Source organism: Solanum lycopersicum, chromosome 10 (genome assembly GCF_036512215.1).
Source record: "Solanum lycopersicum chromosome 10, SLM_r2.1".
NCBI lineage: Eukaryota > Viridiplantae > Streptophyta > Magnoliopsida > Solanales > Solanaceae > Solanum > Solanum lycopersicum.
This window is the reverse complement of record NC_090809.1, coordinates 64,342,409-64,362,741: the sequence shown is the minus strand read 5'-3', so window position 1 is coordinate 64,362,741 and position 20,333 is coordinate 64,342,409. Positions and strand designations below refer to the sequence as shown.

General features: G+C 33.2%; 2 protein-coding genes across 4 annotated transcripts; one reads left to right on the top strand and one right to left on the bottom strand.

Annotated features, from left to right (window-relative positions):
* Window positions 1-1,243: 1,243 nt before the first annotated feature.
* On the bottom strand, window positions 1,244-3,626 carry LOC101247574 (large ribosomal subunit protein uL23-like). Its single transcript, XM_004249612.5, has 3 exons — window positions 3,485-3,626; window positions 2,060-2,423; window positions 1,244-1,508 (listed from the first exon to the last, which is right to left on the bottom strand). The coding sequence occupies exons 1-3, from the start codon at window positions 3,498-3,500 to the stop codon at window positions 1,424-1,426; spliced, it is 465 nt and encodes a 154-aa protein (XP_004249660.1). The 5' UTR covers window positions 3,501-3,626; the 3' UTR covers window positions 1,244-1,423.
* A 3,471-nt stretch (window positions 3,627-7,097) lies between these two features.
* On the top strand, window positions 7,098-20,261 carry LOC101250943 (phosphatidylinositol 4-phosphate 5-kinase 9-like). Of its 3 annotated transcripts, none has more exons than XM_010314047.4 (15): window positions 7,098-7,182; window positions 8,690-10,047; window positions 11,970-12,137; window positions 12,457-12,622; window positions 13,152-13,262; window positions 14,142-14,329; window positions 15,641-15,798; window positions 16,968-17,133; window positions 17,646-17,704; window positions 18,645-18,857; window positions 19,163-19,231; window positions 19,369-19,434; window positions 19,569-19,690; window positions 19,784-19,912; window positions 20,016-20,261. In XM_010314047.4, exons 2-15 carry the CDS (start codon window positions 8,801-8,803, stop codon window positions 20,130-20,132), a joined length of 2,979 nt encoding a protein of 992 aa, XP_010312349.1. In that variant the 5' UTR covers window positions 7,098-7,182; window positions 8,690-8,800; the 3' UTR covers window positions 20,133-20,261. The 3 variants fall into 3 exon arrangements, with proteins under 3 accessions (XP_010312349.1, XP_004249584.2, XP_019071381.1); XM_004249536.5 differs by having other exon boundaries at window positions 17,646-17,785; XM_019215836.3 differs by lacking the exon at window positions 13,152-13,262 and having other exon boundaries at window positions 17,646-17,785.
* Window positions 20,262-20,333: the final 72 nt, after the last annotated feature.

Below are 20,333 nucleotides of genomic sequence, written 5' to 3'. Positions count from 1 at the left end.
TTTACGTAAAATTCAAAATGTAGATTTAATTTTTTTCCTTTTTCACTTTTACGGATCACTGGAAAGGAAAGTACATAAATGTAAAAAGAGTAAACAGCTCATGCCTCATAGCACTATAATTGTCTATTGATTACTTAGAATCGAAATATTGTATTTATTTATTTTTTGGTGAGAATTTTTTTTTTTTTATTTTCATGGCTCATATTCGAAATCTCTCGAATATTTCACCACAATTATTAAGTTCCTGTTATTTTCTTGTACTAGTTGAATGTTTGATCTGGACTTCCATATGTGATCGTAGAAACATAGATTTATAGTACTCAATATCATATCAACGTTTGATTTGAACCATTTATTTCGTGAAAAATACTTGTTTTTTATTAGTGAACTCAACTAAGCAAAAATCCAACAAAAATAAAATTAATTTAACGCAGAACTTATCAGATCAATCAAATACATACCTCCTCTTTGACTTCATAGTCTCGTATTAAAACAATGGTGTACCAGCTACCTTCAAATTCTCAATCAACCACTATATCCTCAAAATGGGAGAGGGAAAGAAGCAATTTGATTTTGTAGGAGAATAAAAGACATCGAAATTACACTAAATAATCTCTTTTTTGCTTTATTGTTTTCATAAAGTTATGTTGAAAAGTTGCAGAAATTCAACTCTAGTAAAATATGCATTTGGATACAATGAATCAGACGGACAATGATTTTTAAGAGGCAAAAATGTTTTAGCCGTTACAAATATAAAGGGCGTAACAAATGCAGTTTAAGGATTATGTGTTATGATACCTTTTCACAAACTTCTACTGAGCTTCAAATACTCCTTTTTCTTAATTTCACTTGATTATTATCCAAACACCTACATAATTATGTACGAAATCATTTTCAGATTATTAACTAGTTTGAAATGTCGAAAAATCCTCTCCCTATAATATCATTAAATACCAAAAACTGGAGGAAAAAAGTCACATCAGCTACGAAAATTCAATTGTTATTTTAGCAAATGTAACTTTCTCTCCATCTCAACAATGGCAATGCTTACTACACACTAATACTACAATAGTACACTGCACATTTCATCGAACAGACATGTACTGTTGTTGACTTGACAACTGCGTAGTTAGGAGTAAGAACTTGGAAGCTTGAAAGTTGCAAACACATTCAATGCGAGGGTGGAACATACACAAACCTTCATTGTGGAGGTAACGAGGTTGTATGAAAAAGACATAGAAGCTTGAAGTTAAAATGCTTAAAATAAATATGTGAAAAGAAGCTTGCCTGACTATATGGAACAAAGTACATAGCTGAAACTCAATATTCAAAATGAATATACCAAGGAACTTCCGTTCAAAAGTTTCCATAGAACTCATATAAAGACTCAAGACTGAGAAATATTCAAAACTAGGTAATCGATTTAGATAATTCCAATTTTGTTGGCCACATCCAAAGCATCATAGTCGGGTGTCAACCTCACATAAGCCTTCTTTGTCCCATCAGGCCTGTACAAGGACGAAGGAAAGTAGATTAGCAAAGACAGGCAGAAGTTACCAAGTAAAAGCATACACACCGGATACAAGAAGAAACAGGCAAACTTAAAATTTCACAAGAAATGCAGCTAAATTTTCTGTTACAGTATATAATCAAAATACAGCTTCTGAAAAAAAATATACTATTTAGCAAATAATCTAGCCCAAAACACATAACAATATTCAATTAAAAACAGGGGCTTGTTAGCATACAAATTTGATTCCTACAGCATGTCAAATGAAACACCGTGAATTCACCACTCAAGGTCAAAATCATGCCAATATTTTACCTGATTTGGATTAATATAGAGACATTAGTAAATAACATTATATAATTGAATTGAAACAAGGATGTGGTTTCATGCAACAGGATCAAGATTTGGTACAATTTCAAGAGATACATCATCAAGAAAAACAATCTAAAAACAGACACATGATGATCTTTAAAAAACAAGAGTCAGTCACAAAACAAGTGCTAAACGAGCAAAGCATAAAACATATGAGAAAAAAATGCAGGGTATTACCTGATCAAGGTATTGACTTTCTTTATCTGGATGTCATACATTTTCTTCACTGCATCTTTTATCTTCTTCTTGTCAGCATGAATGTCAACAATGAAAACAAGGGTATTGTTGTCCTCAATCTTCTTCATTGCAGACTCGGTCGTAAGAGGACATTTTAGAACCTGGTACTGATCAAGTCTGTTCCTTCCAGGTGCACTAATGCGAGGGTACTTGGGATTCCTATCCTTCTTCAATGTCTTAGGTCGATGGAAAGTAACTTTTGTCCTTATCTTACTTGACTTCTTCTTAAAGGTTGATCCAGACTTAACAGCCTTGGCAGCCTTGACAGCCTGGGCTTTGGGGTCTTTCTTTTTTGTTAAGTCCACTGCAAATAAGATATCAGAATTACATTAACAGAATCAAGTTGCAGGATCTATGCCAGTACAGTAACAACACACAACAAATCCAAGTATCCAACATCCAATTTCCAAACTAAACAGTCATAGAGAAGTTCTTCCTCATGGTAATTACTAATTAGGAGCATGTCTAAGATGCAACTAAGTCCAAATAATCTCTCAAAACAAGTAAATCCTCAACGTTGCAACATTTCAAGTTATCTATTCAATTATGCTTCTTAAATGGCAGTCTACTGGTATCAAAAAAGTGGCAGCAAAAACTAATAACACCAGCCTTTATTGAAACCCAGGTAATAAATTCTTCTCCATAAAAAGACAAAGGGAAGATGATCACTAATGGCAGTCTATTGGTATAAAAAAAATGCAGCAAAAAATCAATAACACCAGCTTCTATTCAACAAAATAAACATACATGCCCCAGGTAATCAATTTTTTTTTTTAAGATGATCACTGATGGCAGTCTATTGGTTTGCGGAAAGGAAGCAAAAACTCAATAACACCAGCCTCTATTCAACAAAATCAAACATGCATGCCCCAACCTATACCAAGCCATGTCTCACTCCCACCCTACACCCCCTTCAATAAAAGAAAAGAGAACTTTTAACCAGCAAAAATCTAGCCATAAAAATGTACCATAACAGCAACAAGTTCATCAATGCCTAAATCACAAGGTAATCGGATTCATTGTTATAAGAAAATCAATACTCATTATGCGCTACCGGGATCTTATTTCCACTATCACTATTTATTGTTCTTTTAAGACAAATTAGGACTACCTAATATCTATCTCTACGTAATCAATGAATTAATACTCACAAACTCTGATTAAAAAACAAAAACAAAGAGTTCAATACCTTCTGTACTGCCAAAAAGCTAAGAGAAACACCAAACGCTAGAAAATATTTTTCACAGTTCTAACAACACAAGCAAATTCATACCGCATGGTCTTTAAATCTATCGATAATTGGAGTAAAATATAGCGAATAACAGAAAATTGACATCATGAGATCAAGTAGAGCAAAAAGTATACCTTTAGCTGGAGCCATAGCTAAATACAATGCGAAAAATCCAATACGAACTGACAGAAGCTGCTGATTAGGGTTTTGGAGATGAAGATGACTTTATTTGTATTTAGGCTGAGTTTTGCATCACTTGTTAACTTAGGCCCGTTATTTTAAGGCCCAATATTAAATCAGTGGAAGCCCAATTATGGTAAATTTTGGGCTTAAAATGGTTTGTGTAAGAGTTAGATAGAATGACCCGTTTTCGAGTCTGCTATGAGTTTTTAGTCATCGTTTGAAAAATAATAAGAAATAGCCATACTATAATGCGAAAATAAAATTTGAACATAAGAAAATAACCTTGCTTAAGGCATGACCAAAAAAATTAGAAAGAATTGAATCACATGAATTATTCGTTGATTTTACTTTTACGTAAAGTTTGAATTATATGAAATCATTCATCAGTTTTATAATATTAGGTTTGAATTTCATAAATCGTTCCTCAGCTCTTAAGTTTTGATAAGTTTTTGAACATTATGTCGTTTTTCGGTTTTGAACTTATAAAGGTTTGAACTTTATAAATTGTTCCTTATTTTTTAAGTGTCTATTTTTTGAATCACATAAATCATCCTTCGATATCTCATATCTCTTGTCAATCCTTTGAATTTCAACTCCATTTTCCAGAAATGTCACATGTATTAATTAGAAATACGTTTATCTAAAAAAATATTACTTCATATATCAAATAATTAACACTAATTGTGTAATACTTTTTTTATCTTCCAATTTAGTAGCCCCACCCGAAAAATCTCAAACAAAATTAGTGTTGTGTAGAACTCAAAATAATTATTATTTTTGTATCAATCCAATTTATTTTAATGATCCTGGTTAGTGATATATAATATTATTTTTGTTTTGGATTAAAAGAAAAAAAATGTCTAATAGATAGATACAAGCAGACGCTAAATTCCACATAATATTTTTTAGAATAATCTTTCAACGTATGACACAAACAAATGAATAACATCAAGAAACTCCATTAAAATATTCCCCTTTTGGTAAGACCTTATATATATATTATATTGAAGAGAAAAAAAGATATTGAAAAGAAATGCCTAACACAGAGATATATTTACCCTTTTTTGGCGGGTTTATTTGAATTTATAATTTTTTTAATATAAAATTTAAATAATTATACAAAAACACATTAAAATTTTAACATAATCAAATTTAAATTCATAATGTTTGCATTACAGTAAATTTGGTCTTAAAACTGATTTAATTCAAGTTAAATCATGAATCTATATATACATCTACACTAAATAGTGTGTTGTTAAGGGAAATTTCGCAAATAACCACTATAATAAATTTAATCATGTTTCATAGCTATAGTTTGCATATTTACGGTTGTAGGTATAATTTAAGTTGTCTTATTTGTATAATTTCGCGTGTTTGTATAATTTGTTGGTTTGTATAATTCGTGGGTGTGTTTGTATAATTTGTTGGTATGTTTACATAATTGAGTTATTTTTATATAAACTCGAAATATCAAATTTATACAAAAATAAACATGTAAACTTTAAACAAGTATACAAATTATATTACACAAAAATTATAAAAATTTCGAATTATACAAACATGCGAATCACACAAATTTGAAACTCATATAACCCACAAGATTATCACTAAATATAGTCACAAATAATAATTAACTAAAACTATAACTATGATTACTAATTAATTAATATATATCTACTTAACTACGTAATTTTGCCAATTAAAAATGTAATTTTCATACAAGTATCTCTTTGATAAATTATAAAACCAAAAAATAATCTAACTTTTTTAATTTTTTAAAATTTTTTTAGTTCACAAGGAGAGGCATTTGCTGCTATCTAGCAAGCAAAGTCAAATTGGAACACCACAACTGTTTGTTTTTTTAATAAAAAAAGTGGAAATATATTTCTTAAAATTATCTTTTAGGTTTCTAATATAGTTTGAGTACTCATTAACCGACATTTTGTTATTTATGAAAAGCCGTCTTTTTCATTCAAGTTATAAGATTTAAATACTAATAAATCTTATATAATAATAATAATAAAAAAAAAAAACAAGTAACTTCCTTGACCTAGGAACTTCAATTATTTTTAAAAATAAATAATAGGTTTGTTCATTATATAGTGGAAATGATGATACAAATTGAGTAGTCCTTATCAGAATATACCGACCAAAATTATTTTATAACAATGTTGTGCTACACATGTTATGGGCATTCCATTATGATGAGGAAGATTGATGCATTGTGACAGCATTTGGATTGATAATAATATCTTAAACAATCATTTAATGTACATAGGTACTTAAAGGAAGAATATTAAGTCAATAAATGACTAGTAAAAATGAACTAAGGAAATAGTGGGCTAACATATAAAACAAATTATGAGCTAAATAAACACATCGATAAGGAAAGAACATTTAGGAGTTAAATGTCAATTTTTAATATGAGTTTAATTCCCAAAGCTTGCTAATTAAATATTTGAATTCCATATTCAATTCATAATGATTTGTGCACGTTGATGACAACATTCCGTTTTTTAATTAAAAAAAAATAAGTGAGTATTTGATGAAGCACTAATTAAATTAAAAATAATTATAAGAATTGGTTGACAAATAAACCAAAGTCAGCGTATGTGCAATTACGCATTCCTTACTTGATGAAAACTCTTAGCTTCAATTTATTTAATACAACTCTATTTGACTTATTATATATTATAGACAAATTAAGTTAGATTAATTTTTAATCAACTTTCCTTGTAATTAAGAAAGAAATCGTCTCTTTAAAGTAAAGACTTTCGTTGGATACTTGCACCAAGCAACAAAGTTTGAATTTCGTGTAACACAAAAATTATGGTGAAGTAGTAAAAGTTCATTTATTTTTATTTAAGTTTTTAAAGATAAAATTATAATTATTATTTTATTTTTAATCGAAGAGTTTTCTGTTTAATTAAATAGAATACTTTGCTCGTAAATAGAATTTCGATTCGAACATAAATTATAACTGAACTTTAAAAAAGAATAATGAAACATAAAATGAGAATAAAATAATTTTACATTAATTTAGATGAGCTGGCTTGAAATGAAATCAGTAATTTAAGTTGAAATTGAGTAAATTCAATCGATTTGAGAAAACCATCAAAATGACAACTAAACACAAATAATCATATAGTATAACGAAGGATAAATCTAACTAGTAAATAAAAGTTTAGGAGAATTTTCTTTTAACCTTTTCCCTATAATTTATGTGCCAAAATAGGACATCAAATTTCCTTCTAAACAATACTACTACACTATTCATACACCTTCTTTGGAGGGTAATTGTTACTTTTTGTACTGTATTGTTAGTTTAATTATAATGCTTATTTGATTGTTATATAAATATTATTATATTATATTATTTAAATTTATTATTAAATAATGATAAAAAGATTGGAACGATCAATTTAATGTGATCGTATCGTCGTCCTAATATTTTCTTCTTAATTTATTATTAAATAAAAAAGGTATTTGCATGGGCAAAGTTGTCTTTCTGTTTTTTTTTCTCGCCTGCTAAAAAACGAAATTCATACATATAATGAAGAAAGCGAAACATGAACTGAAACTGAAAGGCACTTTTTACTTCTTCCAACTTTCCGCTTTCTTTCTCTCTCTACATTGCTCGTCCTTCAGGGTATCATTCTCTCTCTACAAGATATATTTTAAATATATAGTATATGATTGTTATGTTTCTGTATAATTTTTAATTATTCTCTTTCGAATAGAAAAATATTGCATTGTATAATGTAAATTGTTGCTTTGTAATTCTTTTTGAGGTTTAGATGGTTCTCTTTCAGATTTTTAATATTTTTTATGTACACTGATTAATTTTACTTTTGTTTATCTTGAAAAATTTGAATTCAACACGCTTAAAGCGTGATAAAAAGATGGCAGCGAAATCTCTTTGAAATTTTTAATTATTAATGTGTAACTGTTTGCAAGCTGCCTTTTTGATCGTTTATTGGAGGTTAGTTTGCTTTGAGCAATAGAAATGATGGTCTAGTCGTCGATGAAGTAGGTTGAGAACTCTGGAGTGTTAGGGTATATCCGTTGCTGGTGGAAGGTGACAGGTATCACGTAGAACTGGTCGAGGTGGGTGCAAGTTATCCCTAACAGAATTTAATAGGATGGTGAGAAGGTGAATTCCTATTCTACAGTTCTCTCTACCATAAAACATGATAATGTTGACAAAAATAGCAAAGTAGGATCGGTTTTGTGAATACTCACTATTCCATTAGTATTATGAGGTTTCATCGTAAATTGGCAAGTTTTACGTTGGGTGTCAGCCTACCATAACCCTTCTCCTTTATCTGGAATTGGGACCGGTTATAGCAAAGTAGGATCGGTTTTGTGAATACTCACTATTCCATTAGTATTATGAGGTTTCATCGTAAATTGGCAAGTTTTACGTTGGGTGTCAGCCTACCATAACCCTTCTCCTTTATCTGGAATTGGGACCGGTTGTGTGATCTTGTTCGAAAAAGACAATTTCTTTTTGTTCCTTTAGTATGGAGGAGAATAAAGTATTTGATATTACTGTGACTTAAGTTGATAGGCATTTGTTTGATGCAACCTTTAAATGGTATTTTCGGGGGCATCATGACTCGTGTGTGTGTTTCTTTATGGTTTCACTTTTCTTCTGCAAATTCTACAGCAGTTTAGGGCTACCAGTAGATATGAATTGTAAATTTGCATCATCTTTGGGGGGTAATGACTTGAGAATAAGGATTCCAAGTGAGATGATTAATAGTTTTATGCTTAACGTATAAAAAGATAAAAAATTTGTGTTGATTCTTGGCCGTTAAGATAGTGTTAGCTCATCATTTGGGACTAAAAATTTCCTGGAAGTTAGGATGCTGTATTAGGCATACTCTCCTTGTTCATATTATTGAGGTCAATATGATCTGATAAATGGTATACCCATCTGTTCATGAATATTCAATTCATAGACCTTTTGTGGTAAATATGGTGTTGGATATGACTTTCATGGTTATTATTTCTTAAATGAGTCAACAAACTGCAACAACTATTAGAATAGAGGTCTGGCTTCCTATTCTTATTTGTATTTACTTTGTTCTTTTGTTCTATAGGTCGAATATGTCTATCGATGAGTTCAACTACTCTGCTTTTCTTTCTTTCAGGTCAAAGCAGGGGGAATTCATCAAATCATTTTATACTGGGTGTGCGCTTTAGCTAGTGAGAGAATCTTGCCTCTCCATATAATATAAACCTGAAACTTCTTGGAATTTTGCATGTCTGGCTCTGTGGCCATTGTTGATAGCATTGGAAAAACACTTTCTTTGTCAGATAGAACAAAGTCTCTCGACCCTGTGTCAATTAATGAAAATAACCGCTCTAGGAAATGGACAAACAGTGAAGTCAATCATACTTCTGAAAGCGCCAGCTTTAGAATTAGGGATCTCTTCTTACCAAATGGGGACTCGTATTCTGGATCTCTGCTGGGAAAAATACCTGAGGGTTCAGGAAAGTATGTCTGGTCTGATGGTAGTCGGTATGAGGGTGAGTGGAGACATGGAATGAGGCACGGGCATGGGAAACTAGAATGGCCTACTGGTGCTGTATATGATGGTGAATTTTCAGGTGGCTATATGCATGGTGAGGGAATGCATATTGCACCTGATAAAGTGACTTATAGGGGACGCTGGCGGTTCAACCTCAAACATGGTTTAGGGTATCAAGTGTATCCCAATGGAGATTTTTTCGAAGGGTCCTGGATTAGAGGAACCCCTGAAGGACCTGGTAAGTATAAATGGGCGAATGGTAATGTCTATGTGGGTAATATGAAGGGAGGGACGTTATCTGGAAAAGGAACTCTCACTTGGATCAATGGAGATTCATATGAAGGAAGCTGGTTAAATGGCATGATGCATGGTCCTGGTGCATATACTTGGAGAGATGGTGGCTGTTATATTGGGACATGGACACATGGACTAAAAGATGGAAAGGGAACATTTTATCCTAGCGGTAGCAGACTTACGGCTGGCCAGGAATTTTACCTCAATGCTTTGAGAAAACAAGGATTACTGCCAGATTTGAGAAAACAAAAACGAGTCTCGCATATTTCTCACTCCTCTTCAGTAGATACAGGAAATGTTAAAGTAAGTGGAAACAAAGGATCCTCAAGATATTCATATGATAGGCTTTCAAAGGGGGACATATCAAATCTTGAACAGTCACATCCCACTAATGTTACTCTGGAAAGACGATGGAGTCTTGAAGTAGCTATTGAGAAGGTAATTGGAAATGATTTAGATGGTGTTGACACTGGGAACGATATGAATACTCCAATTTTAGAAAGAGAATACATGCAAGGTGTACTAATCAGTGAGGTTGTCCTAAATGATCGATTCTCACCAGCTAGAACAGCAGCAAAAAGGAGACAAAGGAAACTTGTGAGGGAGTCAAAGAGGCCAGGTGAAGCAATTATTAAGGGTCATAGGCGTTACAATGTAATGCTTAGTTTGCAGCTTGGTATCAGGTACACTACTTACATCTGCTCAAAGTTTGTTTTTCTCTCATGTTTGCAGCAGGTTGACTTTAGCTGGACTTTGTTGGTGCTGTTCTTTTGTTGATTCCTTTTTGTTTGTCGAACTACTTAAGCAACAGATAAACTGATAAAATATAAATCTATCATGCTATAATACTAGTCCCTTTCTAAGTTTATTTCCACTATCTTCTTTAGCTATGGTAGTTAACAAAAAACGAAAAGAAAAAGGAAAAAGGAGAGAGTTGAATTTGATATTGAGTTGGAAATGAAGTAGTTAACAATCATGGTTTCGTCTTACGATTTACTTGAATACTTGGAAGGACCATTAGAATTGCCTGCTATGATTCTTATTTTTCTGTAAATCACTATAAATTGGAGGAAGGATGGAAGTCCTTGGTATCATGGCAACTAAAAAAGAAGTTTGCATCTTCACGAAGTTATGTCTTTGCAAGTCAAAGGACGGTTGCATCTCCACAAAGTGCTATCTACTGGATTTCTGAGTCAGATGCTGAAAGTTGTTAAATTGTATTATATAATCATGGAAAAATGAAGGAATACCATTCAGTAAAAAAAAAGTGTAGTTTCTTTTGATATTTATTTCATGTTAATACTTAAAAAAAGGTAAAATATATCATAGGCGAAAAACAGAATAACAAGTTCCTAAACTCGAAGGGTCAGAGGATTATGTTAACGAGGTTGATCATGGTTGGTATTTTGGTCACATCCATTTAGGTGGAATTTGTTTGTCATTACTTTTCTGAGATCTTGTAACATTCTTTTTTCCAGAAATCCATATTTGTTGAAGTTTCTTCAAGACGTTTTGCAAAAAATTTCTTTCATAAAGCTGTTTTTTTAAAAAGTGATTTTGGTGTGTTTTTGAAAAAGAAGTTTTTCTTAATTCCACCAAGCACTCAAAAATCTTCAGAAAAACTACATAAATCCAGATATTTTTTCTTTTTGCACAATATTTTTTCCTAAGAAATGTTTACATACACTTCTCTCAAAAGATGTCTGTTGGAAGCAGGAGCATACTACGTAATTAATCAGATAATAATAAATTGAACAAAGGGCAAGTCTTAGAGAAAACTAGAATTCAAATTGATGATAGAAACATCTTATGTCAGAGGAGTTGGTAAAAGCCTTTTTATCCCATCTATAATTTCTGTGTTATTCCTGAATAGAATAGTATTGGATGTGAAGACTTGTTTATTAGTAGGACCCATTTGTTATATGAAGAGGTTAACCATGTCGACACTTTTATTTGTTTTTGCCTTGATTTCTCCTAAAATGCTGCGCAAACAAATGAAGGTGAGGTTTGTCTACCGCTAAATTCTTCACTGCAATTCAGCACATGTTTTAGTCATGCACAGTAATGTTGCTTATGAAATTCTTTTGACTCAATTGCGCCAAGTGCGCTAATATTGTACCTCTCAATTTCATTATAAATGTACCAGGTTGATTATTAAAATATATTCAAACATGTTTTGCGGCTCAGCACCATCATATAACAAGTCATCCCATCTATTTATACAAGCAGAGATTCTCTCTTTACACAAAAGTATAAATGAAACAAAAACGATCCTTTAATACTCTCACTATATTGAAAAGTTCACTGGTTCTTTCAGTCCATATAAACCAAAAGAGACATAGTGCAGTGATGTTCTTTCAATTACGTTCTTCTCTTTTCCTATCTTTGTAATCACCAGCTTGAAATTGGTTCACTGATAGTTTTTGGTAACTCCCGTCAAATATTGAACATAACAGACACCATGCTCCATATGTGACACTGAGGTTCAAATAAAGGCAATCATACTGGACAAATAGTTACTGTCCTCCTGTTTATCGTATATGAAACTTTATGACCAGTTAAGCTTCTAGTTTTCTCATTTTGAAAAGTTTTGAAATATGACCAGATACAGCGTGGGGAAAGTTACACCGGGACAAAGGCGAGAAGTGGGAGCTTCTGATTTTGGTGCCTGTGCGTGCTCTCGGATGTATTTTCCTAAAAAAGGATCTCAATTGACACCTTCTCATCAATCAGAAGATTTCAAATGGAAAGATTATTGTCCAGTTGTTTTCAGGTTTGTCATTTACCATCTTCTACCTTCAAAATCAATTGCAATTTGTGATTCCATTGTTTTTTGTCACGACCGGGGGTTACACCCTAGACGTAAAATGGCGTAGTTGACCCCGAAGGGGTCGCATACAAGCCCTTAGCATAATCATACAACATTTTTATTTGAATAACTGATCAACTGAGCCAACCACTTGTATCCCTTCATATATTCATTTTCTAGGTGCAACAGATGGTGTCTTAGAAGTCGAACTAATTATTAGTATTTTGTTTCTTCATTTATATGCATGTGTGGAATAAGTGGATATGAATTTACCTTCTTGTAGGAATCTTAGGGAATTGTTCAAGATTGATACTGCTGACTACATGATGTCCATCTGTGGAAATGATGCACTTAGAGAACTTTCTTCTCCTGGGAAAAGTGGCAGTGTGTTTTTCCTGTCTCAAGATGATCGTTTCATGATTAAGACATTACGGAAGTCAGAAGTTAAGGTATGCTATCTTAGCTTAAATGATTAAATCTCATGAGTTGATGTATCACAGTCCGCCTCTTAAACTATTTTACCAGGGTGGTGGTCATGATTGTTCAGTTCAGAGAACACATCTACACGTAGTTGGAAAAGATTATTTAAGAGATAGAGATAGGGATAATCGAACTACTTCCTCATTCCGAAAGTTTCATTTATCTCGTTAGATTGCCTTGGAAATATCGAATCTGGAATTTCTGCTTTCTTCTCTTTCAACATGCCTCTTGAAGACCTATCCTTCCGGGCTAATGCTTGGCATGTTTTCTTGTTCTTGTTATAGCTATAAAGTCTTTGTTTTGATACGTAATTTATTGCATAGCAGCACTAAAATAGTGCTTACAATGTAGTTAACTTCTCAAAACAACTCTTTTTTTAAATCTCTGACTAATTTATTAGCAATCCTCTGATACATTTAAGTTAGGTATATGAAAAAGAGAACTTCTCCAATTAGTGGGTTGGTAATCATTCTTATTGCATGCACTTTTTACATGTAGGTTCTTCTGCGAATGCTTCCAAATTATCATCGTCATGTCAAGGCATATGAGAATACTCTCATCACTAAATTCTTTGGTCTTCACATGATAAAGCCCTCAAGAGGACAAATGGTATAAATTTAGACATTCAAATTATTTCATCATTCCCTTCTTTTACTTGTGAGTTTCCTCAAACCGAGTAACATAAAGTTAGGATAACTTAAGAAGTTATATTACATCAAATATGTGTACTCTTTAATAATGAACACAAAATTTCATAAAGTTCTGTTACAAATTTAAGTAAGATGTTGATTTATCCTAGAAGAAAAAATGACTAATCATGAAATATCATATAACACATCTGAAAAACTTTAAATTGATATGTACATACTAACATGTTGAGATATTTAATTATAACCAACTCATATGTTTATCTGAGTAAAATTTGTGAAAGTGTTTTATACTTGTCAAAAGGAAGAACTTAACCATCTATGTTATTATGCTAAATGTATAAACCAATTTAATGTGCACGCAGAATGAGTTTTTTGCTTTTGCTTTGTATTGTTTCTTTCTTTCATTTTTCTGTCTTTTTATGATTGATCATTCATCTTAATATATAATGATTTGTTCACTTTTTTTTGTACTTTGATCATACATCTTGTAGCACACTAACTCTCCTTCCATTTTGGATGTCCCAAAATGTTTGGCACCATTCCGTTTCTATACAGCTTTCACAATATAAACTACTCAAATTTTAAAATTTGATGTGCAAATGTTATATCACCATATGCTTCAGCTTCATTATCATTACTATAATCCGCAAGTTAATTCAATATGTTGAACACATATACAACCATTATGAGATGGAGTATCATTTTTCTCCATGTCTTTTTCATTTGGTGGTATGGTTCCAGAACACTTTTTAACGTTCATGATCTCATTTGAAGAAAGAATGTGTAGACTCTTGCATATAAAAAGCTTAACTCTTTTTCTTTTCAATTACATTTGCAGTTACGCTTTGTAGTAATGGGAAATATGTTCTGCACAGAGTTAAGAATCCACCGAAGATTTGATCTTAAAGGTTCCTCACTTGGACGATCTGCAAATAAGGTCGAAATTGACGAGAACACAATTCTCAAGGATCTAGATTTGAACTACTGCTTTTATCTAGAGCCTTCTTGGCGTGAAGCTTTACTAAAGTGAGTCTTGGTAAAATATTCCGTATTTTGCATGTGTTTCCTCTGATGTTTATGCACCGAACCTTTTCTTTTCTTCTTATTTGTACATAGATCTTCCATAGGGCTTCTTGTTTAGTTAGCGAATGTTCATATGCTAGGACTTCTTCCATGGAATCTTTTTTTTTAAAAAAAATTGGTGGAATGTAAGTAAAAAGGACTTCTTGTTTCTTAAAATCTTTTTTCTAGCTTGAACAAAATTTCATTCTTAAGTTTGATCTTGTCCTTTAGTTATTTAGCATTTAAAATAGGAAGTACTTTGTGCAGTTAGATATCCAAGGATTTGAACAGCACCAGTCATGCTTTTCTGGTAACATTGCTGTACTGCAAAAAGTGGTTCAGTTAGCCCTTCGATTAATGCCCGTCAGTAGCATGATACTTTTGAGGCCTTTTGATAGTTGAAACAATTATTTTGGAACAGAGGGAAAACAACTATTTCCTTGCATTAGGCTATCAGTATTTCTAAGCCACTATAGTAGCTGTATGCTTTAGTGACATTTTTTTGAAATAGGCCGTATTCTTAGTAACAGTTTTGCATCTTAGTAACAGTTTTGCATCATTCATCTGATCAAATATGGTGGAAAGTTCCGGTTTTGCTCATACCAAATATTTGCAAATAGTGAATGTTTTTCTTGCTGTTTTCTCCATTCTTCTAAGATGGAGGTGGCTAGTTCTTGTATTTCTGCATGTTTAATAAGATGGTTTAGAGAACATGGATCTATTAGTGCTTTACCTGTGATCAGTTACCACTTGCATTCAAAAACTGTTCGAGAGTATTTCTCTTTATGCTTGATGATCCCTGACTTCTCTAGAGTCTCTATGTTAATAAGGATGACAATGGGGTTGGGTTGGGGGTTGGCTTAACCTGCAAAAATCTCAACCCGCTCCACCCTGCCCTGTGAAGCAGTTCCTTAACTTTTCAACCCCTTGCTGATTTATGCGTTCTTGCAAATTTCTTCAAGTTTAAGAAACACAGTAAAGTTTCGAGTGCATTAACACATCTGGTACTTTGGCCTGGAATAAAAAAATTGTGGCTTCCAGAGATCATCTGACAGTCTTCACTTTTATATGGTCACATACTTCACACCAAAATGAGAAATCTATGAATTCATTCAAGTTCCTATGGTAATAAGTATACAATTAATGTATTAAACAATATACTGAAAGTTGAAATAGTTGGATAAGTGATTTGAAATAATGTTTGTTTTTTTCATTTCAATAAAAATCCTTTTAAATGCTCTCGTTTTGTTTGTTGACATCCATGTACCTGTACAGGCAGATTGAGATTGACAGCAAATTTTTGGAGCAGCAGCACATAATGGATTACAGCCTCTTGTTAGGTGTTCATTATAGAGCACCCCAGCATCTACGATCTCCCATCTCGTGCAGTGGATGTACAACAACAGAAGGATTGGGAATTGTTGCAGATGATGGTAGGTTTGTTTCTGAAAGATTATAAGTAATTACGTGGTTGAACAACTCTGAGGCTTATCACCGTGAAACCGGGTAAATTGAGTATCTGGTAACTATAATTTATAACTGGTCCAGAAGATCTGAACAGGAGTAAAGTCTAGATAATACTTATTTACGAGAGCCCTGAACACCAATCTAATCTCAAAGAATAAATTCCAGAGTACAAAATTAGACAAACTTTCTGAATTGGTTGTTTGCTGAGTATGGACGAGTTAGAAATATTGAAAGACTATGGAACAGCCAGCGGACTAGTGGACATTTCTTTCAACATTTAGGCAAAGGTGAGTGCCCTTTAATTTTCACTAATAAACAGGCTTAGGAGTTATTCTATTGTTATGCTATCAATCATTTTTGGGACCTTTGTAACCAAAAATGTGAGATAACTAGCAATGGAAGCCCATGGTAGAACCTTACTTCTATTGACTCTGATTTCGATGAACTTCAGTGGTTTCAAATTTTTGAACTTTTCCATCTAGCTCATGCCATTTCTATAGAAGTTGGGCACACAGATCGTAACTGCAGGTCACAGTGGGACACATTATAATTGTAAAGCCATCAAATTATTTAGAAATGGATGTGAAATACCTCTCCCGTTCTTTTAAAAAACGTCCAAACAAGTATGTGACATAGGCATCAGAACAGTAAAAGAATTTACGTTGTACAGTGAATTTGTCATCGACTTCAGCGTTCTAGTAATAGACCAGAGTTTTAAGGCTCTTTCTGTGTTAAATGTAGCTTGTGCATACTTTGTATATATCAATACTAGATGTATTTATACAATCCAGAAGTTTCGTATCAATACTAGGAGTTCTTTGTAATTTTTTTATGGGGCAGAAAGCATAATAGTTTCTTTAATGTATATTACTGATCTCCTTTCTAATTTGTGAGGGCGCACGATCACCAGGGGTGGAGCTCCACCTTTATACTTACGGGTTCGATAGAACCCAATAGCTTTGGCTCTAGCTTTGTTTTTGTATAAAAATTTCATTTACTATGTATGAATCATTTATCCAGAACCCAGTAAAACAACAAAGGAAGGATTATGGTCCAGAACACAAACTAAAAATCATGGATTTGCCTCTAGAACTGATCGCTATTTCTGAACTTTTTCTTCTTTTGTAAATTACAGAGTCTCTAGAGGATGAAATATTACCCCAAGGCCTTGTTTTAGTCCCTCGTGGTGCAGATGATAATTGTGTAGTAGTGGGTTCTCATGTCAGAGGCAGACGATTGCGAACATCATCTGCCACTGGTGGTGACAAGGAAGTGGATCTCCTCCTCCCTGGGACAGCAAGGTATTTTCGAGAAGCTTGAACGTGCTACTTTCCTTTTGTGGTGCATTTTAAGCACACTCAGAGAACCATGCTAAGACAATGTACTGCAGGACTCAGTAGGTTACTAGAACCACAGTGCAGCGAGTATGTTTAAGTATGAATACTACTGTTTATTAGGAGTTCCGTGCCACTCAAAAGACTGTAGTTAACACAAAACTTACAAGTTGAGCCAGTCAATGGCAATGCCAGGATTTTCACTAAGGGTGTTCTGTAGATGAAGAAGTAAGCACACGAAGAACCCGAAGGGGGTTCAACATCTACTATATATACATAAAAAATAATTTTAACTATGTATAAACAATGCAATTTTCCGCCGAAGGAGGTTTGGATGAACCCCCTCGGCCTTACCTGTCTCCATCCCTACAGCCAGTATTTCGCGTGTAGACTATACTATTGATTAGTTTGTACCATTTTGGTTTACTGTTTTTGTTGATATATATTCTAAAAGTCACGTCTTTCATGTCCCTAAACAGGCTCCAGATTCAGCTTGGAGTGAATATGCCAGCAAGGGCAGATCATATACCCGGGAAAGGTGATACACGAATGTTTCTTGAAGTATACGATGTTGTATTGTATGTCGGCATCATTGACATATTGCAAGTATACAATCTACGTAAGAAAATAGAACATGCACACAAATCAGTTCTGTTTGATTCTATGTCCATATCTGCTGTGGAACCAACATTTTACTCGCAGCGTTTTTTACAGTTCATCCGAAAGGTGTTTCCTGCACGTTCTTTAGTAAATTAGAAGAGTTTGTACATTGTCGTTTACACCTCATACTTAACCTCAAACAGGGATTAGTCCCATGATTTGTTTTGTAGTTGGCAGATATTTATCTACTGTTAGCGTTCAGTGAGAATACGCAAGACAGATTATGTACATAGTGATTTTCAATTTTTTTTGAAGAAAATAAATTTGAACTCTTCTGGCTACAATACTTTTCTTTACTGCCATAACATTTCTGCATCTTATACTTCCGTTTTCTATTATGAAGATACCACCAACACAATGTTTTCTGGATTCCCTGTGTTATTAGTATTCAGATGAGAATCCTCGAAATCATAAATTAGACTATTACTGGTATTAATATTGTTATAGGCTTATAGCTACTAGAATTTCAATTCAGTATAGAGGACCTTGATTTGAAATGGAGTTCAGCCATCAGGTGCTTTAATCCAAGATATTTTCATATTAAAAAAAAATACTATGTAGTTAGAAGTTCAAATTAATATTAAAATATTGCCTAAAGTTTGCTTAGCAGTTTAAAAAGTGGTAATATTTGTTGGTGGAGCCTGACCCCTTAATACAATCTATCTTTACCTCAATGGCACTCCAGGAATGAAAGAAAGTAGAAGAAAGGGAAAAGAATAACCATAACTTGCAATGACATTGTTCTTACTCTTCAGCCACCCATTTTTTTCTCTCTTCTCTCCCTCTCTATATATTACAGGGTGAATGATATGTCATAGGATTTTATTGCATCTTTCTTGGTGGAGCTAGAGAGAGTAAGTTTTTCATTGATCAAGGGAGAAAGAGAATAGGATCATCAACGGCCATGCAGAACAGCAGCAGCTATGATCTGTCGTTTAAGATTTTATTAATCGGTGATTCAGGAGTAGGGAAGAGCAGCTTGCTCCTCAGTTTCATTTCTAATGCTGTTGACGATGTTACCCCTACCATTGGTATATTCATCTTCATCCTACAACAATTATATTACTAGATGTATGCTTTAATTTAAGCTAAGTTGGAGTCAGTAATAGGAATCCTCCGGAAGATGAGCATTGATCATTTAAACTTATCTTAATGTAATATCTAGAGTGCATCGGGCTGCCCTTTTTCTTAGCTATATAATTTGTTTTTTCTTGAAAAAATAAATCTATCGAAAAACTAATTACTCTGCATCTTATGGTTGCATTATTGTGGATTTTGCTGGATTAGTAGCCGTTACTTTTAAGCATCTGAATTGAACGTTTCATTGATCGACTAGGTGTCGATTTTAAGATCAAGACGCTCACTGTTGGTGGGAAAAGATTGAAGCTTACCATTTGGGACACAGGTAAGATTTTTCTGTATTCCGTAACAGTTAAGACTAACTGTGAAGTACGTCCTAATACTTTTCGAGGTGTGTTTTTTTTTTCGAGTTGTATTGAAGATTTAATGCCAGGTTGTAATTTTTTAACATATCTTCTACAGCTGGACAGGAGAAGTTCAGGACATTGACAAGCTCCTACTTCAGAGGTGCTCAGGGGATCATTCTTGGTATGTTATATGACTGATAGAGGGTCATTTTTTTCCGGATTTATTTCTTGTATTACTATGTTTCGTCTGAATTTTTCATTTGTGTTTTCGTATCTGTGTTTATAATATCGGATAAACATTACTGTAAATCACAGTTTATGATGTGACAAGGAGAGATACATTCACAAACCTGTCTGATGTGTGGGCAAAAGAAGTGGAGCTTTATTGTACTAATGAAGATTGTGTTAAGATGTTAGTCGGAAACAAAGTTGACAGAGTAAGTTTTCTGCTAGAATGAATATGCTTGTGTATATATTCTTTGTATGCTTAAAGTCACTACGGAGATTGATTAATTCATATGGAATTTCAGGAATCTGAGAGAGTTGTTCGCAGGGAGGAAGGTGTTGCTCTAGCAAAAGAGCTTGGAAGTTTATTTCTCGAATGTAGTGCTAAAACTCGCGCAAATGTAGAGCAATGCTTTGAAGAGCTCACGTTAAAGGTACGTATGTGCTGTATTCCCTTTACTCACTGTACAATTCAACAGAGATGTTACATTCACTGTTCGCCTTTTTATTGATCTTCTTAATGGACAACTTAACTAGATAATGGAGGTGCCTAGTCTTCTGGAAGAAGGATCTGTTTCAGGGAAGAAAAATATATTGATACAGAAACAACAACAACAACAAACAACACAATCACTAAGTAGTTGTTGCTCATAAAACTCTCCGAACTAGGACCAAACGCGAACAGATATATCAAAGGAATGCTTATATGTTTACTCATTAACTCTTGATCAAACATGTAAATATTACATTCTATATAATATAAAATGACACCACTTCGAGTTACTGAGTATACAAAATTATCAGTTACAGAGAAAATGAGGGACAATAACAGGACTCATCAGACAGTACACAATA